Source organism: Puma concolor, chromosome A2 (genome assembly GCF_028749965.1).
Source record: "Puma concolor isolate L17-30 chromosome A2, mPumCon1.1.hap2, whole genome shotgun sequence".
Taxonomy (NCBI): Eukaryota; Metazoa; Chordata; class Mammalia; order Carnivora; family Felidae; genus Puma; species Puma concolor.
Window position 1 is genome coordinate 109,361,631 of NC_141668.1, and position 18,073 is coordinate 109,379,703.

Below are 18,073 nucleotides of genomic sequence, written 5' to 3' on the forward strand. Positions count from 1 at the left end.
ATTAAGGCTGAGACAGGTTCATCTGGAACATTCCAGAACAGGCTGATGGAGGGCTGACACTGGGGTGCAGATGGAACATTCCAGAATAGGTAGATGCATGGCTGAGACTGGGGAGAGGCCCTCTGAGGGGTAGTGGGACAGACTTCCAGGGGGAGGTGAGGGGAACACCTTGCTCCCTGGCCTGGGTCTGCCCAGCCCCACCCTAGACAGAAGTGCCCCTGGCGCCTGGGAGAGGAAGCCAGGTGCAGGGCAGGGGCTCTGAGAGGGGCTCCCCTTCCTGTGCCCGCTTACTCAGGGAGCAGTCGTGTCCCGGGTGTGGGGAGGACAGGGGAGGGAAGGAGAGGGAAGGAGCCTCAGTTTCCCCATCTGTAAAGTGGGGAGTGCCCAGCAGGCCCTGGGATGAATCAGGTGGAGAGCAGGTGCAGTGTTGAGGTCCTTCTTTGTGGAGCTTGGGGCTTTGGGGAGGCTGGGGGAAGGCTGAAGGGAGAGAGCCTCCCCTCTGCACATTGACCCTCTCTCCTCGGGCCTGGTTTCTGGGGTTAGAACTGAGTTCCTTTGCTGGGTGGTTCACCCCTGATCTGGGCAGGTGGGGGCCATGGAGGACAGTGCGCTGTGGGGGCTCCCTGCCTGGACAGGGGGGAGGAGATAGGTTTCCAGGGTCCGAATCCTGGGGCCCGCAGCTCATGATGTTACACATCTGGGCTGGGCCTTCCCACCTCAGACAGCACAGGGGTCTAGGGAGGGGGTCCAGAGCCTGCCTGGGAGGGTGGCGGGACCCCCTGACAGTCCCCTGGTCTGGAGGTGCCGGGCCCCAGCGAGGGGAGCGTCCTGGGTGCATCCCCCCGGCCCTCCATGTCCAAGCACAGTTTCTAGATGCCGTCGACTTTCTTGTCGCCGTGCACCCTGCTCAGTGTTGTTTACCTGCTGTTTTTAAGAGGATTCAGTGACGGTTCTCTCTTTACTTAGTTCTGTCACAAATCAGTCTGATTTTTCTAAGCCATTAAAATATTTTTGCACATTAAAAATGTTTTTAAACAAAGAGTGTCCATGTGCACACAGTCTGCACTCCACACGGAGCCCCTCCAGTGTCTCCCGGGCAAGGAGGCGGGACCCCCCCTCTCAGCGGCACTGGGGGGCAGCACCCAGCTTTATGGACCCCTGCCCCCCCCAGGGAAGGACAAGAAGGACCCCAGGAATGTCCCTCAGTGGGCGCTGCCTTCAGGGGCCCCCAGGCCTCTCTCTCCACTTGGAGCTTAGTGGGGGTGGTGGGGGGCAGAGGCGGCTGCTCAGGAGGCCCCTTGCTGAGTCCACGCCAGGAATAGGTGAGCTCTTGTTCACCCCGCCTTTTTCACAGGAGGGTCTGGGGAGGAGGGTGCAGTGAGCAGGGCTCTGCTGTGTGTTGCGGAGAAGCAGGGCAGGCTGGTGGAGTGGGTCCTGGGCTGCTGTGTGGGCGGGAGGGAGGTCAGCAGGGGCCTCCCCGTAGTGGAGGCCCGAGGCCTCCCCGTAGTCCCTGGGAAGGGTGACTGAGCCCAGGCAGCAGGTGGAGGCCATGGGCCCTGGAGGACCTTCATGAGTATGGTGAGGACGGAGGGGAGAAGGCTGGATGCTGGACCTCGAGCGGAGACACAGAGCCTGAAATGGAGGGCAGCCGCCTCCCCCCCCCCCCCCCGAGCCAGCGTGTGGCCCCCTCCCCAGGGCCTGGACACCCCGACTGCTTGGGCCGGAGTCCACTCTTGGTGCTGGGCTTTGGCCCCTGTCAGCACCGCCACGGCCGGCTCGGGCTTCCTGGCACAGAGACACGGCCTAGCCAGGCCCTGGGAGGATTGGAACCAAGGAGAGAGGAGGCCTGCAGGCTGTCAGGAACTAGGGCAGCAGCAGGGGCGTGAGGGAGGGGCTGCGACCTGGGGGAAGGTGCTGTGCCCCACTCTTTGAGCACCACTGGCCTGCCCTGCCAGGAGAGGAGAGCAGCTCCCAGGGTTCCACGCCCCAGTCCCTGTACTGCTGGGAGCTGTGTGTACCTCTCAGGAGCTGTGTGTCTCCCAGCTGGTAGTTGAACCTCTCTGTGCAGCATCTCCCAGGCTGGCACACCCACCGAGAGTGGCGTCTGTACGAGGCAGGCTCCCGGAGCACAGAGGCAGAAGCTGGCATGTGAGGGGCCGTGTCCACAATGAGCCATTCCTAGAAATGTGTGCCGTTCAGTGCTTGTGCATCTCCAGCTGGACAGAGAGGACAGAGTGGTTGACGCCTGGGCTGAGAAGCACTAACTTGCTGTCCACTCTCTGGCTCGCCCGTCAAACGCTAGTGGGCCCTCTGGCCAGCACACCCCGGGCTCGGGAGCACTCGGGCCGGGAGCACACGGGGCAGACCAGGCAGGAGGGGTAGGCCTGAATCCGGGGCCTGAGCTTTGGCCAGTAATGCCTGGCGGGGCTCCCCGAGCTTGTCCCGAGAGGCTGGCGATGGGACCCCACTGTGCACCTCCCCTGTGAATGGCTCCTTTCCAGGGCCCGGTCCAGGGAGCCTCCACCCTGTGGCCCCACCCCTTCTGCTACTGTGTGCACCCTAGGCAGGAGTGGGGGGTTGCTGAGAGGGGCCTCAGTCTCCCTCTGGCAGGGGAAAGGGGGCAGCAGACACCTAGTGGCCCCGTGGATGCCCTTGGGCTCTGCCCTGTAGCCTGCCCACCTGGGGGCGCCCCAGCCTCAGGCTGTGGGGAATCCAGGCCCTTGTCAGGACGGGTGGTCTTCCTCCATGCGGGAGGTGGGTCTGGGCAGGTGTGGAGGGGGGCTCAGTGGCAAGGGCGGGTCCCAGGCTGGGTGAGCCCCTCATGGCCTCTTCTGCCCCAACAGTGCGTCTCCACGACAGCATCTCTGAAGAGGGGTTCCACTACCTGGTCTTTGATCTGTAAGTGCCAGCTGGGGGCGGGGGGGGCACCCCACGGCTGCTCCTGGGGTGGGATCCGAGGCCTCCCCAGCCCCTGGAGGACAGGCCCCGACCCCCGGGCCCCTCCCTTCCCGCCAGCATCCCTGCCTCCTGTTTGCACCATCGGGTCCCGCAAGGGGGCGTCTGCCCGCTGGGTCCTCCTGGGGGCATGCAGCAGCCGTGAGCCCATGTGTGCACGTGTGTGCGTGCCCAGTGGCCGAGAGGGGAGGCTTCTGGGGCTCTGGCTGCCTCTCGCTTCCTGCTGCATTTAGGAGCGGTGAGCTCATCCTCATCCCTGACAGCTCCCACCGCGCAGCTATATTTAGCGTCTGTGAGTCATTGTGTCTGGGGACCAGGGCCCTGGGTGGGCAGGGGCCATAGGCTGTGGGCGGCCCCTAGTGGCCTCTGGACCGCCGCATGGCCAGGGTGCCTCCACGCAGAGAGCTGCTCCTCCCTCAAAGGACAGATGGGCCTGAGAGCTCTCAGCCTCCTCTGGGTCCTCCTGTCCCTGCAGGGGCTTGGTTACCTCTCAGTACCCCCCGGTGGCCAGCACTGGTTGGGGACACAGCTGCCACTGCCAGGCTGAGGCTGTGTCCCAGAAGTCTGTCCTGTGACCCCTGCAGAGGGGGCAGGCTTGCTGTCACCCCGGTGTGCCCCAGACCCAGCCGGCTTCACCTGCCTCTTTTGCAGGGAATGTAGAGGCCATGGGGCTGGGGGGTGGCCTTGCCCAGGCCCTGGTGGCAGACGGGTGGGTGGGTGTGATTCAGGAGCAGATAAGGAGAGAGAGAATAGGGCATGGCATCCATGTGTGTGCATGTGCGTGTGTATGTAACTGCATGTGTGTGCATGCACATGCACATGTTAGAGGTTCTTATCTCTTGGCCCACATGACGGGAGGCCAGCAAGAAGCACTTGATTGGTGTTTGTAGGGGGGTGGGGTAGGGGAAGGGCCTGGGCCCCGCATGCCTGCCCCACAGACCTCTGTGGTCTGCAAGCCTGCAGTGGTTCCTGACCCTGCTGAAGCCCCTGCTCTGGGGCACCCAGGATGCCCCTGGGCCTCAGGCAGCTGTTTCTGGGGCCGGCGGGGCGGGAGCAGGGAAGAATAGGGGCAGGCCCTGCCAGCACCCACAACCCCTCCATCACACCGCAGACCCTCGACAGGTCCATGGTGCCAGAATTGGGGAAGCACTTCGAGCCTGGGTTGGCATCACCTTCAGGAGGCCCCAAGTTTGGAGGCTGTACGGATTCAGGAGTTGACAGGTCTCCCCACTCCCACCCTGGGAATGTCACCAAGGCCTTGGGGACAGCTCAGAATCAGCCACATTGTCCAGCTGCAGAAAGGGAGGACAGGAGGGGATGCCGGCCTCTGGATCAGGTCCTTTCTGGACAGCGTGAGACACCACCCCCCCCCCCCCCCCCCCGCAGCCACCAGCTCCCTGCCCTGTGGCCCTGGAACACGTGGCCCCAGGTGCCCATCAGCACAAATAGGCTCCAGTGGACACAGGGACTCAGAGGGCCTGTCCCCAGCCCTGGGTGAGGCTCCCTAGGGTGGCTCCCTGTGTTCCTGCTGGGTCCTGGCCGGTACCTGGTGGCTTTCTTGCCTTTGCCCTGTGTTTAGACTCTGGGTCTGCAGAGCCTGACCTGTGAGCCGTGTGTGTGGAGAGATAACAAGGTCGCTTCTCCTGGGTTCTCGGGGTTCTGCCTCCCTTAGGTGGTCACCGGTTCTGAGTCTCAGGCTCTCCTGGTGGCAGAGTGGGGCCCTAAATGCTCCCACTCCCGGAGTCGTTGGAGTGGCCAGTGGGCTCTCGAGGCAGGCGTCTAGCTGGAGCGGGGGCATGCTAACACCCAGCATGTCCTGTTTTCATTTTTCTCCACTGTTAAAGGAGAGCCCAGCCATGACAGGGTCACCCCTCCAGCAGTGCCCCTGCCACAGGCCACAGCCCTGAGCACTGGGCACAATGACGAGCCCCGATGAGAGCAGAAATGCGGATGGAGAGCCCACAGCCCCCAGGGCCGGTGTGGCTGCAGAGGGTGGGAAGCCTGGGCAGAGTCCTTTGATGGACTCAGAGCCTGCTGAGCCGGGTGAGGGGCTCGGGCGAACCCAGGGATGGCTCCTCCCTGCTCCCTGTGTGTGTGTCCCTCACCCCATTGTCGTTACCTTTCTGCCCACACCATGTTTTCCAGCCCAAGAGACCCCAGGTTGTCTGGCATCTTTCTGGGTTCCCAGAGGCCCTGCAGGCAGTGGCTGCTGTCTGGGTATTCATCCCGATGGTAGGGCCTGAGGGACAGTCGCTGAGCAGGGACACGCAGACAGTGGCTGTGTGGGCAGAAATCCCACTCTCTTCCTAGACAGACTTTGAACACCTTGTGGTCTCACCCACCAGGGAGGCCAGGTCCACACACAGTCTCTTCTGGCCCCTTGCTCTGTGAAGAGACACATCTCTGGTTCTGGGGGACGTGAGGAACGAGCCAGATCTCTTCAGGCCTGGAATTAGAGTCACAAAGCCCAGGGAATATTGCAGAGGCCTGGCTCAAACTCCTGTGCTGCCCGCTATGCGAGCACCACTTAGATATCTGAGACTCGGTTTTCTGAGCATGATTGTGCTGTGTCCTGGAGCAGGGCTGCGAATGTCAAATCCTGCCACGTATAAGGACTCGGTAAGCTGTCAGTCCTAGGTGACAATAGGGTGAAGGTGGAAGTGGTGATAGTGGAATCCTCCTAGGAGGGAGGAGGAGGAGAAGGACGAGAAGGAGGAGGTGGGGGACGGGCAGGAGGAGGAGGAGGATGGAGGGGAGGGGGGGAGGGGGAAGAGGGGGATAGTGAGGAGATGGAAGAGGAGGAGGAGGGGGAGGAGGAGGAAGAGGATGAGTGGGCAGGGGGAGGAAGAGGGGGGAGGAAGAGAAGGAGGATGAGGTGAAGGAGGAGGAGGGGGAAGGAGGAGGAAGAGGACAAGGTGGAGGCGGAGGGGGAGGAGGAGGACAAGCCAGAGGAGTTGACATCAGCGGCTGTGACAACGATGGAAGTGATGAGGGTGAGTGGGTCTCCAGACTGACCTGTGTGTGCTCTGCCTGCAGGGTGACAGGTGGGGAGCTCTTCGAGGACATCGTGGCCAGAGAGTACTACAGCGAGGCGGATGCCAGGTGAGTGTGCAGCCCTCACTCCCCCTACCCTCTTCTCTTGCCAGCCCTGCCTCACCAGGCGGGCTGAGCAGGTTCCAAGAGCAGGGGGCAGTCGGCGTGTCCTCCCGCAGAGCGGAGGCGTGGCTGGAGTCCAGATCTCCTGGGGTAGGAGCGGGCCCACAGAGTGGGTGCTTTCCCTGGGTGGCTGGAAGGGAGAGAGCGGACGGCAGAGTGTGACGGTGGCCCCTCCTGGCCTCCCTGGGATGCCCTCCCTGCCCATGGCCCACGGCTGGCACCCAGCAGGCCTTCCTCCAGGAGCTGGGCAGTTTCCAAACACTTCTCCAAAGACAAGGCAGGAAGCCCTTTCTGTGCCGACCTCCCCGGGGCGCAGACAGGAAGGGAAGCAGGGGAGGATCGAGCCTCCGGGACACATCTGCAGGCTCTCCTTCGAGGGGCTGTAGGCAGCAAGCCAGGGCCCCGTGTGGAGGGACGGAAGGACTTTTTGGCTCCTTCCCCGTGAAGCCTCCGTGTAGCCCCTGGCAGCCCTTCCTGCTGGGGTCAGCCCGCACAGCAGGTGAGGGGCCCCGTGATCTGGGCACGCGGCTGGGGACCGCAGGGCCCTTCTCCCTGCAAGGCTGCGCCACCCCCCCACCCCACCCCCACCCCCCGTGACCTGCTGTGGCCCATGCTGGTGGCCGCATGCCCCCTGAACCCTGACTGTGCATCCCAGCTTGAAGAGTGCTGAGGCCGCTCCCCTGCCACTCGCCCACCCTGCTTGCCAGGGTCAGGAGACACTCACTTGACAGAGATAAAGGGGGATGGTGCCCATCTCCAGGCCGTGGACTTAACTATGGATGATTTTTATTTTTAATTTTTTGTGTTGTCTGTTCCTAAAAATTTCCTTAATGAACATGTATTACTTTTCTATTCAAGAAAATGAATGTTATTTTTAAAAGTAGCTTTTTGTGACTTGCTTGTGCACCCATGGGCGACCTTGCCCGTTGGTGACGGCCTGGGCTTGGTGAGAAGGTGCGAGCGGGTCCCCCCAAAACGCCAGGGGCTGCAGGCAGGTGGTCTGGCACAGTCACAGCCAGAGTTGGGCTGGGCTTCCCCTCTGGCCAGACTGCCCAGGGGCAGAGGGCGGGGCACAGGCCACTTTCTGGAGGCTCCTTGAGGAGCCCAGGGGCCTGGGAGTTGCCCATCCCCTTCAGGAGCAGGAAGACGCAGCCCTCGTTTCCCTCTTTTGAGAAAAGCAGGAAGTGGAGCCGTGCTCCTGTCCTCAGAGCAGCTCGGGCGGGAAATTCCCAAGTGTGGGTGCCTGCCTGCTGGCCCAATTGTCCTGGCCTCTGCCAGGGCGGGAGGGGCTCTGGGGCCAGGACAGAAGGGTCCCAGCAGGCTGTCCCCAGACCAGGTCTCACCCCCCCACCCCCCGGGGCAGCGCAAGGTCAAGGAGGACTGCCTTCCAGTTCTGCCTCCAGTGCCGCCTGGCTTTCCCAGGGAGGTCGTATGCCTTCACTGGCCTCAGCACCCACTACTGCCTGGGGCCTGGCCCCGTCCCTGCATTCCGCAGTGGACAGTCGTGGCTGAGGGGTGATATGGCCTGCAGCCATATCTTGGCTGGGGGCCCCTGGATCCTTCTAGCCTGCCCACTGTGCCCTCCTCCCGTGCCCTGTGCCCACCCATGTCTCCACCCCATGCACATGCACATGCCCTGTGCACACATCCCACGCCCCACACTTTATGCATACACCCCAGGACCCCCACCCCAGGCCCCACACCCCACATCCCAGCATATACCCCAGGCCCTGACCCCATGCCCCACACCCCACATCCCAGTATATACCCCACACCTCAGGCCCCACACTCCATACCCCAGGTTGCACTCCCCATACCCCATACCCCAGGCCCCCCAACACCTGTGGCCTCAGACCTCCTCCCTTACCTACCTGCCCCTGCTGCCTGCCTCTTGGCCTCGTTGCCAACACCTCCTCCAGCCATCAGCCCCACCCCTCAACTCCTGTGGACCTCTCCTGCCCCATCGGAGGGCAGGTGTTCTTGGGGATGCTGTTGTGGAGGGCTCCGCTGTGTCAGGGGCCCCTTGGAACCGGCCCAGAAGAGACCCCACCCACAGGTGCCCAGGTGTCTCTCACAAAGCCTGCCTTGCTCATAGCCCAACTATGAGGAGGGGACGAGGGGGGCAGGGGACACTTGGGGAGTGCCTCCGGCTGGGCCCACTGATAAAATCCACATGCCTCCAGCTGCCTCTTCTCCTGGGAGCACCGGCCCTGCACTGACCTGGGGTGTCCCGCGCCTGACCTTTGTGCTGCTGCTTTGTTTTCGGGCAGGAGGGCCTGGCAGAGTCTGGCGTGGACGTCCACGTGGTGGCCACCCGTGGGCATCGTCAGGAACTGTGGCAGACGTGATTGAGGCAAGCTCCCGTCCTGGGAGGGCGGCGGTGTCGACTGCCTTTCTCGGGGGACCCGCCACCGAAAGGGGCCGGGGACCCAAGACGCCAGCCGCATGGGGTGGGCACGGAGCTCCGGCCCTGAGCAAGTTAACTGGCAGCCCTTCCGGGGGCCTCCAGGGCCGAGCTGCTCACAGCCCAGAGTCCCCGGGGTCTTGTAATGTGTCCAGTCTCTGCAGGAGGCGGGAGCCCGGGAGGAGTTGCTAATCCAGAAGGCCAGAGACTGGTCTCGGGGAGGAAGTCAGATCTTGACTTGGTGGTTTGTGGGGGACTGAAGGGTCTCTTCAGAGCAGGGAGAGCAAAGTTCAGAACATTTAGAACCCTGCTTTTAAAAGCCTAAAAAGCTGTGTGGCTCTTGGGAGATGTATGAGAGCCCCTGGGACTCTGGCTCCCGAGGGGGAGGGGTGTGGCAAGGGCACAGCTGGGGTGACCTCAGAGCCCGGACCCTGAGAATATAGCGGCCAGGACTCCGCCAGCATCTGGAATGCACTTGAGAACAGCTCTGACCACGGAAAAGCCCTCTGAGGAAGATGGTACAATGTGAGCCGAGGCAGGAGGCAGACAGGACCTCGTGACTGGCCAGGTGACCTCATGTCTGCCACGGCCATGGTCTCAGCTGAGAGTGGTGAGGTGGCCGGTGTGCGGTCCCCGGAAACCCTGAGAGGGCAGGGTTGCCCAGAACGGGCATCTATAGGCCGTGGAGGCAGCTCCCACGTTGGTCCTGGACACTGGCTGGCACGGCCGCACGGGTGGGGAGGCCCACACAGCTTTCTTTCGGGGACGCGGTGTGCTTAGCCAGCTGGTTCCTGAGCACCCGGGACCCCTGCGCTTCCATTTCTCCATCAGGGTGGCCGTGAAGCCCCTGGAGCAGGGTCTGTCCTGAGTTGTAGGCCTTGATTTCAGCCACATGGCCAAGTCAGACCCGTGATGGTCCTGGGGTGACACAAACACTGTGCCAGCTCAGGCGCTGTGGTCTCACATCTCTGGCGACGGTTTGGGCCCTGCATCCCCAAGAGGGGATGAGGAGGAGGGCAGGGGGTGAGCCTACCCCCTCCGAGCCAACATCATCCATCTGTCCTATGGCAGATGGACCCATGGTTCCAACAGATGTTTTCGGAATGTCTTCTGCTGGATGGGGCGAGGGACACAGTGCAGAGGAAAGGGCCACGCCTCTACTGTCACAGAGGCCACAGTTTAGTGCAGAGACACTCACACAGAGGACGCAGCTGCCGTGTGGCTGCAGGGGGGTGACCAGCACGGGGGAGTCCACAGGGTGTTGTCCAGGGTCAGATCCAGGAAGGGTCTCGAGGGTGAAAGTGGAAGATGGGCCAGACCCCAAGCGAGACAAGCAGTGATCCCAGAGGTCTGAGCTTGAAGCCAGGTCACCCAGGGCTTGCACCTGAACACCTGCTGTGGGCTGTAAGTTCAGCTGGGGCACTGGGGGAGGGCAGGGCACACAGCTGGGCACACAGACGCACAGCCAAGGCCGAGCTGCAGCAGCACAGGATGGGGCTAGTCTAGCAGGGGCCTCCCTCGCCCCGAGTGGGTGCTGCAGCGTGCGGGAGTCTGGGGGCCTGCGGCCGAGCACCATGCACACACGTTCCGGGTGGCAGGTCTCTGGAGGCTGGCAGAGTCCTCCCCTGCCTGGGCCCTGGCTAGGTGGCCTCAGTGGCAAGTGCTGGTGGTGTGCCTTAACCTCAGAAGAGGGGCCCAGGAGAGCTTCCCAGACCTCATGGCCAAGCTCTGGTCAGCAGATCAGGTCTCCCGGATGAGCTTGCAGTGGGAGGTCAGCCCATGGGGGCTGAGCCCATGGCTGCAGTAACGGTCTGGTGGTGGCTGGATGTGGGCCTGGTGCCACCAGGACAGGGATGAGGGTCACAGGGGACTGCTCCAGGCAGATGAGGGCTTTGTGAGTCACAAGAACAAGGAGGCAGTTTCTGGGAGTGAGTTAGGCCAGGCCACGGGGACAGGAGTATCAGGACATAGGGACAAGAGGCCCCAGGACACAAAGGCAGGAGAGTCAGGACATGGGAGGGGGGCTGTGGCCCACAGCTTTGGCCCCGGCTTCTTCTGACCCCCACAAAGCTCAGGAACCTGTCACCATCGGGGGTCCAAGGGCCTGGCTTCTGCAAGGAGGACACCCAAGTTTCCTTTTTTATGCAGCTGGCGGATGGTTTCCAGAGGTGGCCAGAGCTATTTGAGGAGCAGATCTGGTCCCTTGCCCCGTCTCTGAGTTTGCTGTCAGGAAAACAGAGCTGACCCTTCCAGCTGACCCTCAGTCAGGGTCCAGCCATGGCAGGAGGCGTTCTGAGGCAATCTGCATCCCTCACTCACCCCCACCCAGAGGGGCTGTGACTGAGACCCTGGGCGGTAGGCTCCCGGTGGCCTGTGCCTGGCTCTGGGGGCAGCTGGAAACTGTCCGGACACCTGGGGCTATCTGGGGGCAGCAGGCAGGCCCAGGTCTCAAGGTGCTGTGTGCACAGAGGCAGGGGGGGTGGGGTCCCCTGGGGCTGGTGTGCAGCGGTGTTGCTGACGCACAGGTGTCCAAGGTGCCTGAGAACAGCCCTGACCTCTCCCTCCAGCCAGTCCTCCCAGACTGCTCCCTGGCTCGGGGCTCCGGGCAGAGCTGGGGCTGCCTCTGTGCCAGGAGAGCTTCCGTCCCCCCCAGGCTGCTACGGAGTTGAGCCAGCAGCAGCCGTGTGGATGTTCAGGGCTGTTGGAACAGCACCTGCTCCAACACCTGAACGACTGGCCACAGTGTTGGCACCGCCCGGGACAGAGCGAGGCCCTCTCCTCCTCTCCCCCTGCAAGCCTGCCCGACAGGGTGTGGGCTCAGCCCTGGCCTCCCTCTCAGGGGCCACTGGCTCAGGGTCAGGCTCGGTTGGCATGCGCCTGGGGAGGTGCCCCCAGAACAGGGATGTTTCCTCTGAGTGTCCCTTCCATGAGTCTGGTCAGAGGAGAAGGCAGGGCGAGGGGTGAAGGGGGCCTGGCCATGCCTTGTGCCGACCTGTGGGGGTGAGGCAGGAGCCCCAGAGGCCCCCTTCTGGCTGGCGTCTCCTCTCTTATATGGCAGGCAACATCTCGATTCCCTGCTTCCCTGTGAGCCGGCCAGGCAGGGGACCCCACCCCAGTGCCACGCACACCTGCCCACCCCTCAGGCCACTCTCACTAATTACCCTGCTGTTTGCCACAGTCACTGCATCCAGCAGATCCTGGAGGCGGTTCTCCATTGCCACCAAATGGGGGTCGTCCACAGGGACCTCAAGGTGAGTCCCCCACCCTGCTCTGTGCCAGGTGTCTGTTGTCTGTACCTGCATGTCTTGCAAAAGGAGACCCCGGAGGAGCAGTGAGCATGCCAGGAAATGCTGTGTGTGGGGGGACATGTGCACGTATGTGTGTGCATAAGCAGATGTGTGTGAGAACGTGTGCAGGTGTGCATGTGTGTACTTGTGTGGGTATGTGAGTATGTGTGCACAAAGGCAGGAGAAATGTGTGCTCACATGTACGTGTTTGCACACGTGTGTGCATGCGTGTCCGTGTGATGGTGTGTGTGCATGAAGGTGTGTGTGTGCACGAGTGTGAGGTGTGTGCCTGAAGGTGTGTCATGCATGTGGGTGCATGCAGACGTGTGTGCGCGTGCATACGTGTGTGTGCATGAAGGTATGTGTGAAGTGTGTGTGTCATGCATGTGTGTGCATGAAGGTGTGTGTGTGTGTGCGTGAAGGCGTGTGTGCGTATGCATGTGTGTGAGGTGTGTGTGCATGAAGGTGTGTGTGTGTGCATGCATGTGTGAGCACAAAGGTGTGTGTATGTGTGCATGCATGCGTGTGTCTGCACACGTCCCTCCAGACCCCTCCAGGCTCCAGGATTGAGAAAGGGCAGGTGTCAAAAATCAGCCTATGTCTACTTGGGGTGTTTTTTTCTGGGCTCCAGGTGAGGCTCAGACCTGGCGTGGGGCATGCAGGTAGGGCTGATGCCAAGGGAGCAGGGGGTGAGGGGCCGGCCTCCCTGCTCTCTGCCAATGTCCAGCCCAGGCTGCAAGTCTCTGCTGCCCCAGGCTCAGCTCTAGACAAACTGGTTTGTCACCTGCAGGGCACAGCATGGCTTCAGGAGGAACAGCAGCCCTCCTCCTCCCCCTCCCCCTCCCCTGCCTCCTAGTCTGTCCAAGCTGTGTTCCTGTTGGCTTTTTCTCTGGGGTGGGGGTGGGCGTGGGCCTGTCATTCCTGCAGAGAGTCCCCAGGTGGCCTTTGAGACCAGCCTTCCCATGGGATGTGTGCTCACACTGAACGGGGTCACACCTTCCTTGGGCTACCAGGGTGTGTGTGTGTGTGTGTGTGTGTGTGTGTGTGTGTGAGCTGATCTTTGCGGCGCTGCTCTGGGGACGAGGTCCCGCCAGGAGCAGGCTCAGGACCCCCTCTCTGCATGTCCCACATGGTCCTGTGGCCCTCTGTGCCTGCGCTGCCGGCCTGCCTTGTCATGAGTCTCCCCTCTGTCACCGTATTTTGTGGGAAGCAGCATCCCTTGGAGGCATGCATCCCCACCTTGTTCATGATTCATAGCTATCTTTGGGGCCACGGTAATGCTCCCCACAGCCCAGCTGTGACCCTGGGGGCAAACAGCACCCTTCAGCCTCCTGCCACGTGTGAAGGGCTGAGTGCCCTCCTCTGGAGAGGGCCCTGCCTCCTGGTCTCCTGACTGGGACAGAGCCCCAGAGGCCCTGCCATGGTGGGTTTGCTCTCAGCCAGGCGGGGAGAAGGGAGGGAGGAGAGCGCACAGGGGCTGCAGGGGGCGGGGCTCTGCTGCATCCCCTCCTTTCCCAGGATCCCCAGCCCTTCCCTGAGACCAAGCTCACTTAAGTCTTGCTTCTCAGGAGTGCGGTTTTGTTCTCTCTGATCTGTGGAATTCAGGTCAACCCCCCTGGCCGGCCACAGCTGTGCCCCTGCTCTTTCAGACTGCTTCATGTGGATGCAGGAGGAGGTGGGGGGGTCTCCTACCCGGCTCACGTGGGCAAAATGAAGGTGTTCAGGGGCCTCCAGGCTGTGCTGGGTGGGCAGGGCCACATGTCCCCGTCATGTGTCTTCTGTAGGGATGGAGCCCAGAGGGTCCCTGGTTCCTGCCACAGGGCAGCATCCTTCATGGGTTCCAAGGGCCTCTTATCACGATCTAACACGTCAGGGTTACAAGCAGAGTTTACACAGTTGTGTGGGTGGTGTTTACCCTGAAATGGCAGTGTGGTCTCAGTGGGCCTGCCTTTTGGGAGGGTGGCCTGGTGAGGGGGCTGAGGGCCCCAGGAGCCCCTGGCCTGGTCACTGATGGGGAAGTCCAGAGGCTACCACCGCGGGAGGTGGCCTGACCAGGACGGGAGGGGCCCTGTGTACAGGACTCAGTGTACAGGGACCCTGTTGGGCCCTCGGGCCACGTGTCCCCAGTCAAGGACGGCAGCCCCCTTGGTGCTCTTGTGGGATGGGGATGAATGTCATTTCAGCTTGAGCAAGGCTGCTGCTCCTTGAGGCCAGGCAGGCGGGGAGTGGGACAGCCAAGCCAGAGGGACTTGGTGGGCTGATGTTCCGAAGTGCCCGGGCTATGGGGCCCGTGGTCCTCCTCCGTGCCCTCTGGGGTCACCATCCTCAGGCAGCCCCCCACCGTGTCTCAGCGCCCAGATGGGGGCATGGGGTGGGGATGCTGCCTGCTAGGACTTGTAGGGTGCCTTTAGTACGGTCGCCTCCCTGGGTGTGAGCCCACTCCCCTCTGTCCCCGGGAAGGTCACAGGGTGTCAGCCACGCCCGGGGTGGCCCCCACAGGGCAGCCTGCAAACCGATCCCTCCGTGATGCCTCGGGTGTAACCACACGCCCACTGGCTCGTCGCCTTCCCTGCAGCCTGAGAACCTGCTCCTGGCCAGCAAGTGCAAAGGGGCTGCAGTGAAGCTGGCGGACTTCGGCCTGGCCATCGAGGTGCAGGGGGACCAGCAGGCTTGGTTTGGTGAGTGTCCTGGTGGGCTGGGGTGGGGGTGGAGGTGGGGTGGGGGTCAGCTGCCACCTCAGCCCTCACACTTCTCCTCCTTGTCTGCAGGGTTCGCTGGCACGCCAGGCTACCTGTCCCCAGAGGTCCTGCGCAAGGAAGCATATGGCAAGCCGGTGGACATCTGGGCGTGCGGTGAGGCCTCCGTGTGGGTGGGTGGGGCCTCGGGGAGGAAGTCATGGGCCTATGCCACTTGGGCTGTGCCAGACCCGCCCCTGGGCTGCCCCCAGCCAGGGGGACCCTCCCCACTCACAGAAGCCCACCTCCCCCGTGAGAGGACTGAGTGCAAGGATGGCAGGGTGCTGGAGGGGTAGGGGGCTGTGCAGGCCACTCTGGCAGGGCTGCCTGAGGATCCCCTGCAGAGTTGAGCACCTGAGGTGACACTTCAGGGGTGGGGGGGGCACTTGAGGACCCCAGTGCCCTCATGTGGCTCACTGGCTCTGGGCAGGGTCCCCATTGCAGCCAAGGCCAAGGACACCGCAGCTGTTAAGTGCAGGAGCTGGGCCTCTGACCCCCTGTCCCCTGGTGGGGAGAGCAGTGTGCCCTGACTGGCGTGTCACTGCACTTGTGTTCCAAGGGCACAGGGATGGGCTCTGCTGGGTGTGGGGCTCAGGTAGGGGTTGTGGGGTCTGGGGAGTGTGGGGTGGGGGTGGGGCTGCCTAGTGGGGGGCTGGGGGTGAGGCACCAGTGGGGGCTGAGGGGTTCCGGGAAGCTGCGGGGGTGGGGGACCTAGTGAGTGGGGGCCTGAGGTTGGAGGTCTGCGGGGGTGGAGACTGAGGGTAGGGGCTGGGGTCAGGGACTTCGAGGGTGGGGCGGGGGCTTTGGGGTGGGGGTAGGGGCTGGGGTGGGACTGCGTGGTGGTAGGCGCTGGGGGGCAGGGGCTTGGGGGCGAAGGCAGGGGCTGGGGACTGCAGGGATAGGGGGTGGGGGCAAGGACTTGGTGGTTTGGGCCTGGGAGTAGGCGCTGGGGGCGGGGCTTCGTGGTGGTGGGCGGGGTTGGTGATGGGGCTGGGGGCGGGGCTTCGTGGTGGTGGGGGTCTGGGGGCGGGGCTGTGTGGTGGTTGGGGGCTGGGGGCGGGGCTGCGTGGTGTTGGGGGTCTGGGGGCGGGGCTGTGTGGTGGTTGGGGGCTGGGGGCGGGGCTGCGTGGTCGTGGGGGCTGGGGGCTAGGGCGGTGGCCTGTAGGGGTAGGGGCTTGGTGCTGGGGGGCTGGAGGTAGGATCTGGGGGCGGGGCTACATGGGGCCGGGGAAGGGACTGCGGGGATAGGGGCTGGGGGCGGGGCTGCGTGGTCCGGTGTTAGGTGTAGGGGCTGGAGGCGGGGCTGCGTGCTGGTGGGGGCGGGGCTGGGGCCTGCAGGGGAAGGGGCTGAGGGCGGGGCTGCGTGGGGGCGGGGGCTGGGTGGGGCTGGGCGGTGGTTGGGCGGTGGTTGGGAGAGGGCGAGGGCTCCAGGGTTAGGGGCTGCGGGCCAGGCGGCAGCCTGAGGCCGGCGCTCTGCTTTGCGCAGGGGTGATCCTGTACATCCTGCTTGTGGGCTACCCGCCCTTCTGGGACGAGGACCAGCACAAGCTGTACCAGCAGATCAAGGCGGGGGCCTACGATGTGAGTGCTAGGACCCCGCCCTGTCGGGGCGGGGGACAGGGAATGGGCAGGACCACCTGCTCCCCAGAATCATGACCTGGATGAGATTCCTCGGAGAATTCGGGCTTTTGCCTGGGGTGGGGGCTTCAGGCTCTCCCACGTGTTGCTTTCTTTTTAGTTTCCATCCCCCGAGTGGGACACGGTCACTCCTGAAGCCAAAAACCTCATCAACCAGATGCTGACCATCAACCCCGCCAAGCGCATTACCGCACACGAGGCGCTGAAGCACCCGTGGGTCTGCGTAAGTGTCCCCAACGCGTTGACCCCGCTCCTTACCTCTGACGGGCCCCCTGGTCTGCTGGGCACGGCACAGGCCTCAGTCTCTGGGAGGACGGGGCTCTGGGGGTAGAGAGGCCCCGTCCCTCATGTAAGGGAACAGGGCGTGGAGGCTGACAAGGGACAAGCCAGGGGGCCGTAGGTCGGGGACACAGCTGTCTGGGGTGCCAGCAGGGTGAGGATGAGGTGGGGGCAGGCAGGCTGTAAGGGGTGATGCACTGGGGCCAGGCAGCAGCTGGGATGGATGGCCTCCTGCTGGCCCCCGTAGGTGCCACGGCCCTGTTGTCCCTCTCCCTGATCCCCATCTCGAGTCGCCTCAGGTGCAAAGCTAACATCCCTCTTTCCACAGCAACGCTCCACTGTGGCCTCTATGATGCACAGGCAGGAGACTGTGGAGTGCCTGAAGAAGTTCAATGCCCGAAGAAAGCTCAAGGTGAGACCTGGCCCAGTCCCCCCGGCCCCTGCCTGCTGACCCCACCCCACCCCACCCCCCCCGGGGGTGTTGCCCTCAACCGCCCCAGGCTCAGAGAGGCCAGAGGGGTCCTGGCTGGCTTGGTAAGGGGAGGCACAGGGGTCCCAGTGACCTTAGCACCACCCTAGACCAGACGTGCCAGGTGGACTCAGCCCCCACATGACAGTGACACTGGAGGTGCACAGAGCCTGCCCGTGGGCCAGGTGCCCCCTAGGGCATGCTGTGCACCTGGTCGCTGCTGCTTGCTTTCGTGTGAGCCAGCAGCCAGCCGCAGACCCTAGTGGGCTTGGTGAGGAGAGCACCCTAGCTGGTGCCTGGGGGTCGGGGGGAGGTGGCAGGGGGCTGACCTGTGGAAGGCCAGCCCCTCGTGGGTCTCCCCGGAGCACTACTGCAGGCAGGAGGGCTGTGGTCAGTGGGCAGCCGCTGTCTCAGCTCTGCAAGAAGGAGGCCTGGCCATGCAGCTGGCACTTTTGTAGTCTTGTGTCTACAAGGCTGTGACCCTGATTCTGCCCGGGCACCCAGAGCCTGAGGTCGGGGCTGGGATTCCTGGTCTCAGCTATATGTCTCTCCCCAGGGTGCCATCCTCACCACTATGCTGGCCACGAGAAATTTCTCAGGTGAGAACAGTCTTCGCCCCGAAGAGAAGGCTCACCACCAGCCTGTGGTCCACGGCCCACCCCTCTCACCCCGATGGCCCTTCTCCTCCACTGCTCAGCAGCCTGGCCTTCTGTCCTCTGAGGGCAGCGAGGCCTGGGCTCCATGGGCGACACCCCGGGGTCCACCCTCCACCCCCACTCGGCCCCGTCCCTGCGTGTTGGGTCTCTGTGTCCTCGCCTGACGCCCCAGTGTCTGAGCTGCCTGCCACCTGGGCCACAGCTCTGTGTGTCTGTCCGGGTGTTGGTCAGCACCTCTGTGGCCTCGTTGTTGTCCTGACCATCTGAGCACCCGTTCTGTGTGTGGGAGGGGAGAGGAGAGCCCGGGACCTCCCTGCTGAGCTTTGGACATGCTGGCGGCCGCCCACCTGGGGCACTGAGGGTGGGTGGGGCTGGGAGCGTGCGGCTGCTCTAGGGGGTCTGTCAGCGACCCCAAGGCCAGGGGCCCCGGCAGGCCCGCTGGGCACAGCGTCTCCCTGAGGGGCAGGTCACCCTCTGGCTGTCCTGTGGTTGTC

The 18,073-nt window shown here is 63.5% G+C and overlaps 1 protein-coding gene across 10 annotated transcripts in view; it reads left to right on the top strand.

Annotated features, from left to right (window-relative positions):
• The window catches only part of CAMK2B (calcium/calmodulin dependent protein kinase II beta), an 81,540-nt gene that overhangs the window by 46,797 nt on the left and 16,670 nt on the right, over positions 1–18,073 (top strand). For all 10 annotated transcript variants that reach the window (XM_086697188.1, XM_086697185.1, XM_086697186.1 and 7 more), the window contains exons 4-12: positions 2,844–2,898; positions 5,992–6,057; positions 11,694–11,766; positions 14,378–14,480; positions 14,571–14,654; positions 16,024–16,118; positions 16,276–16,398; positions 16,783–16,866; positions 17,480–17,522. In XM_086697188.1, coding sequence (XP_086553314.1) covers positions 2,844–2,898; positions 5,992–6,057; positions 11,694–11,766; positions 14,378–14,480; positions 14,571–14,654; positions 16,024–16,118; positions 16,276–16,398; positions 16,783–16,866; positions 17,480–17,522 — 726 coding nt within the window. The remainder of the gene's footprint in view (positions 1–2,843; positions 2,899–5,991; positions 6,058–11,693; positions 11,767–14,377; positions 14,481–14,570; positions 14,655–16,023; positions 16,119–16,275; positions 16,399–16,782; positions 16,867–17,479; positions 17,523–18,073) is intronic.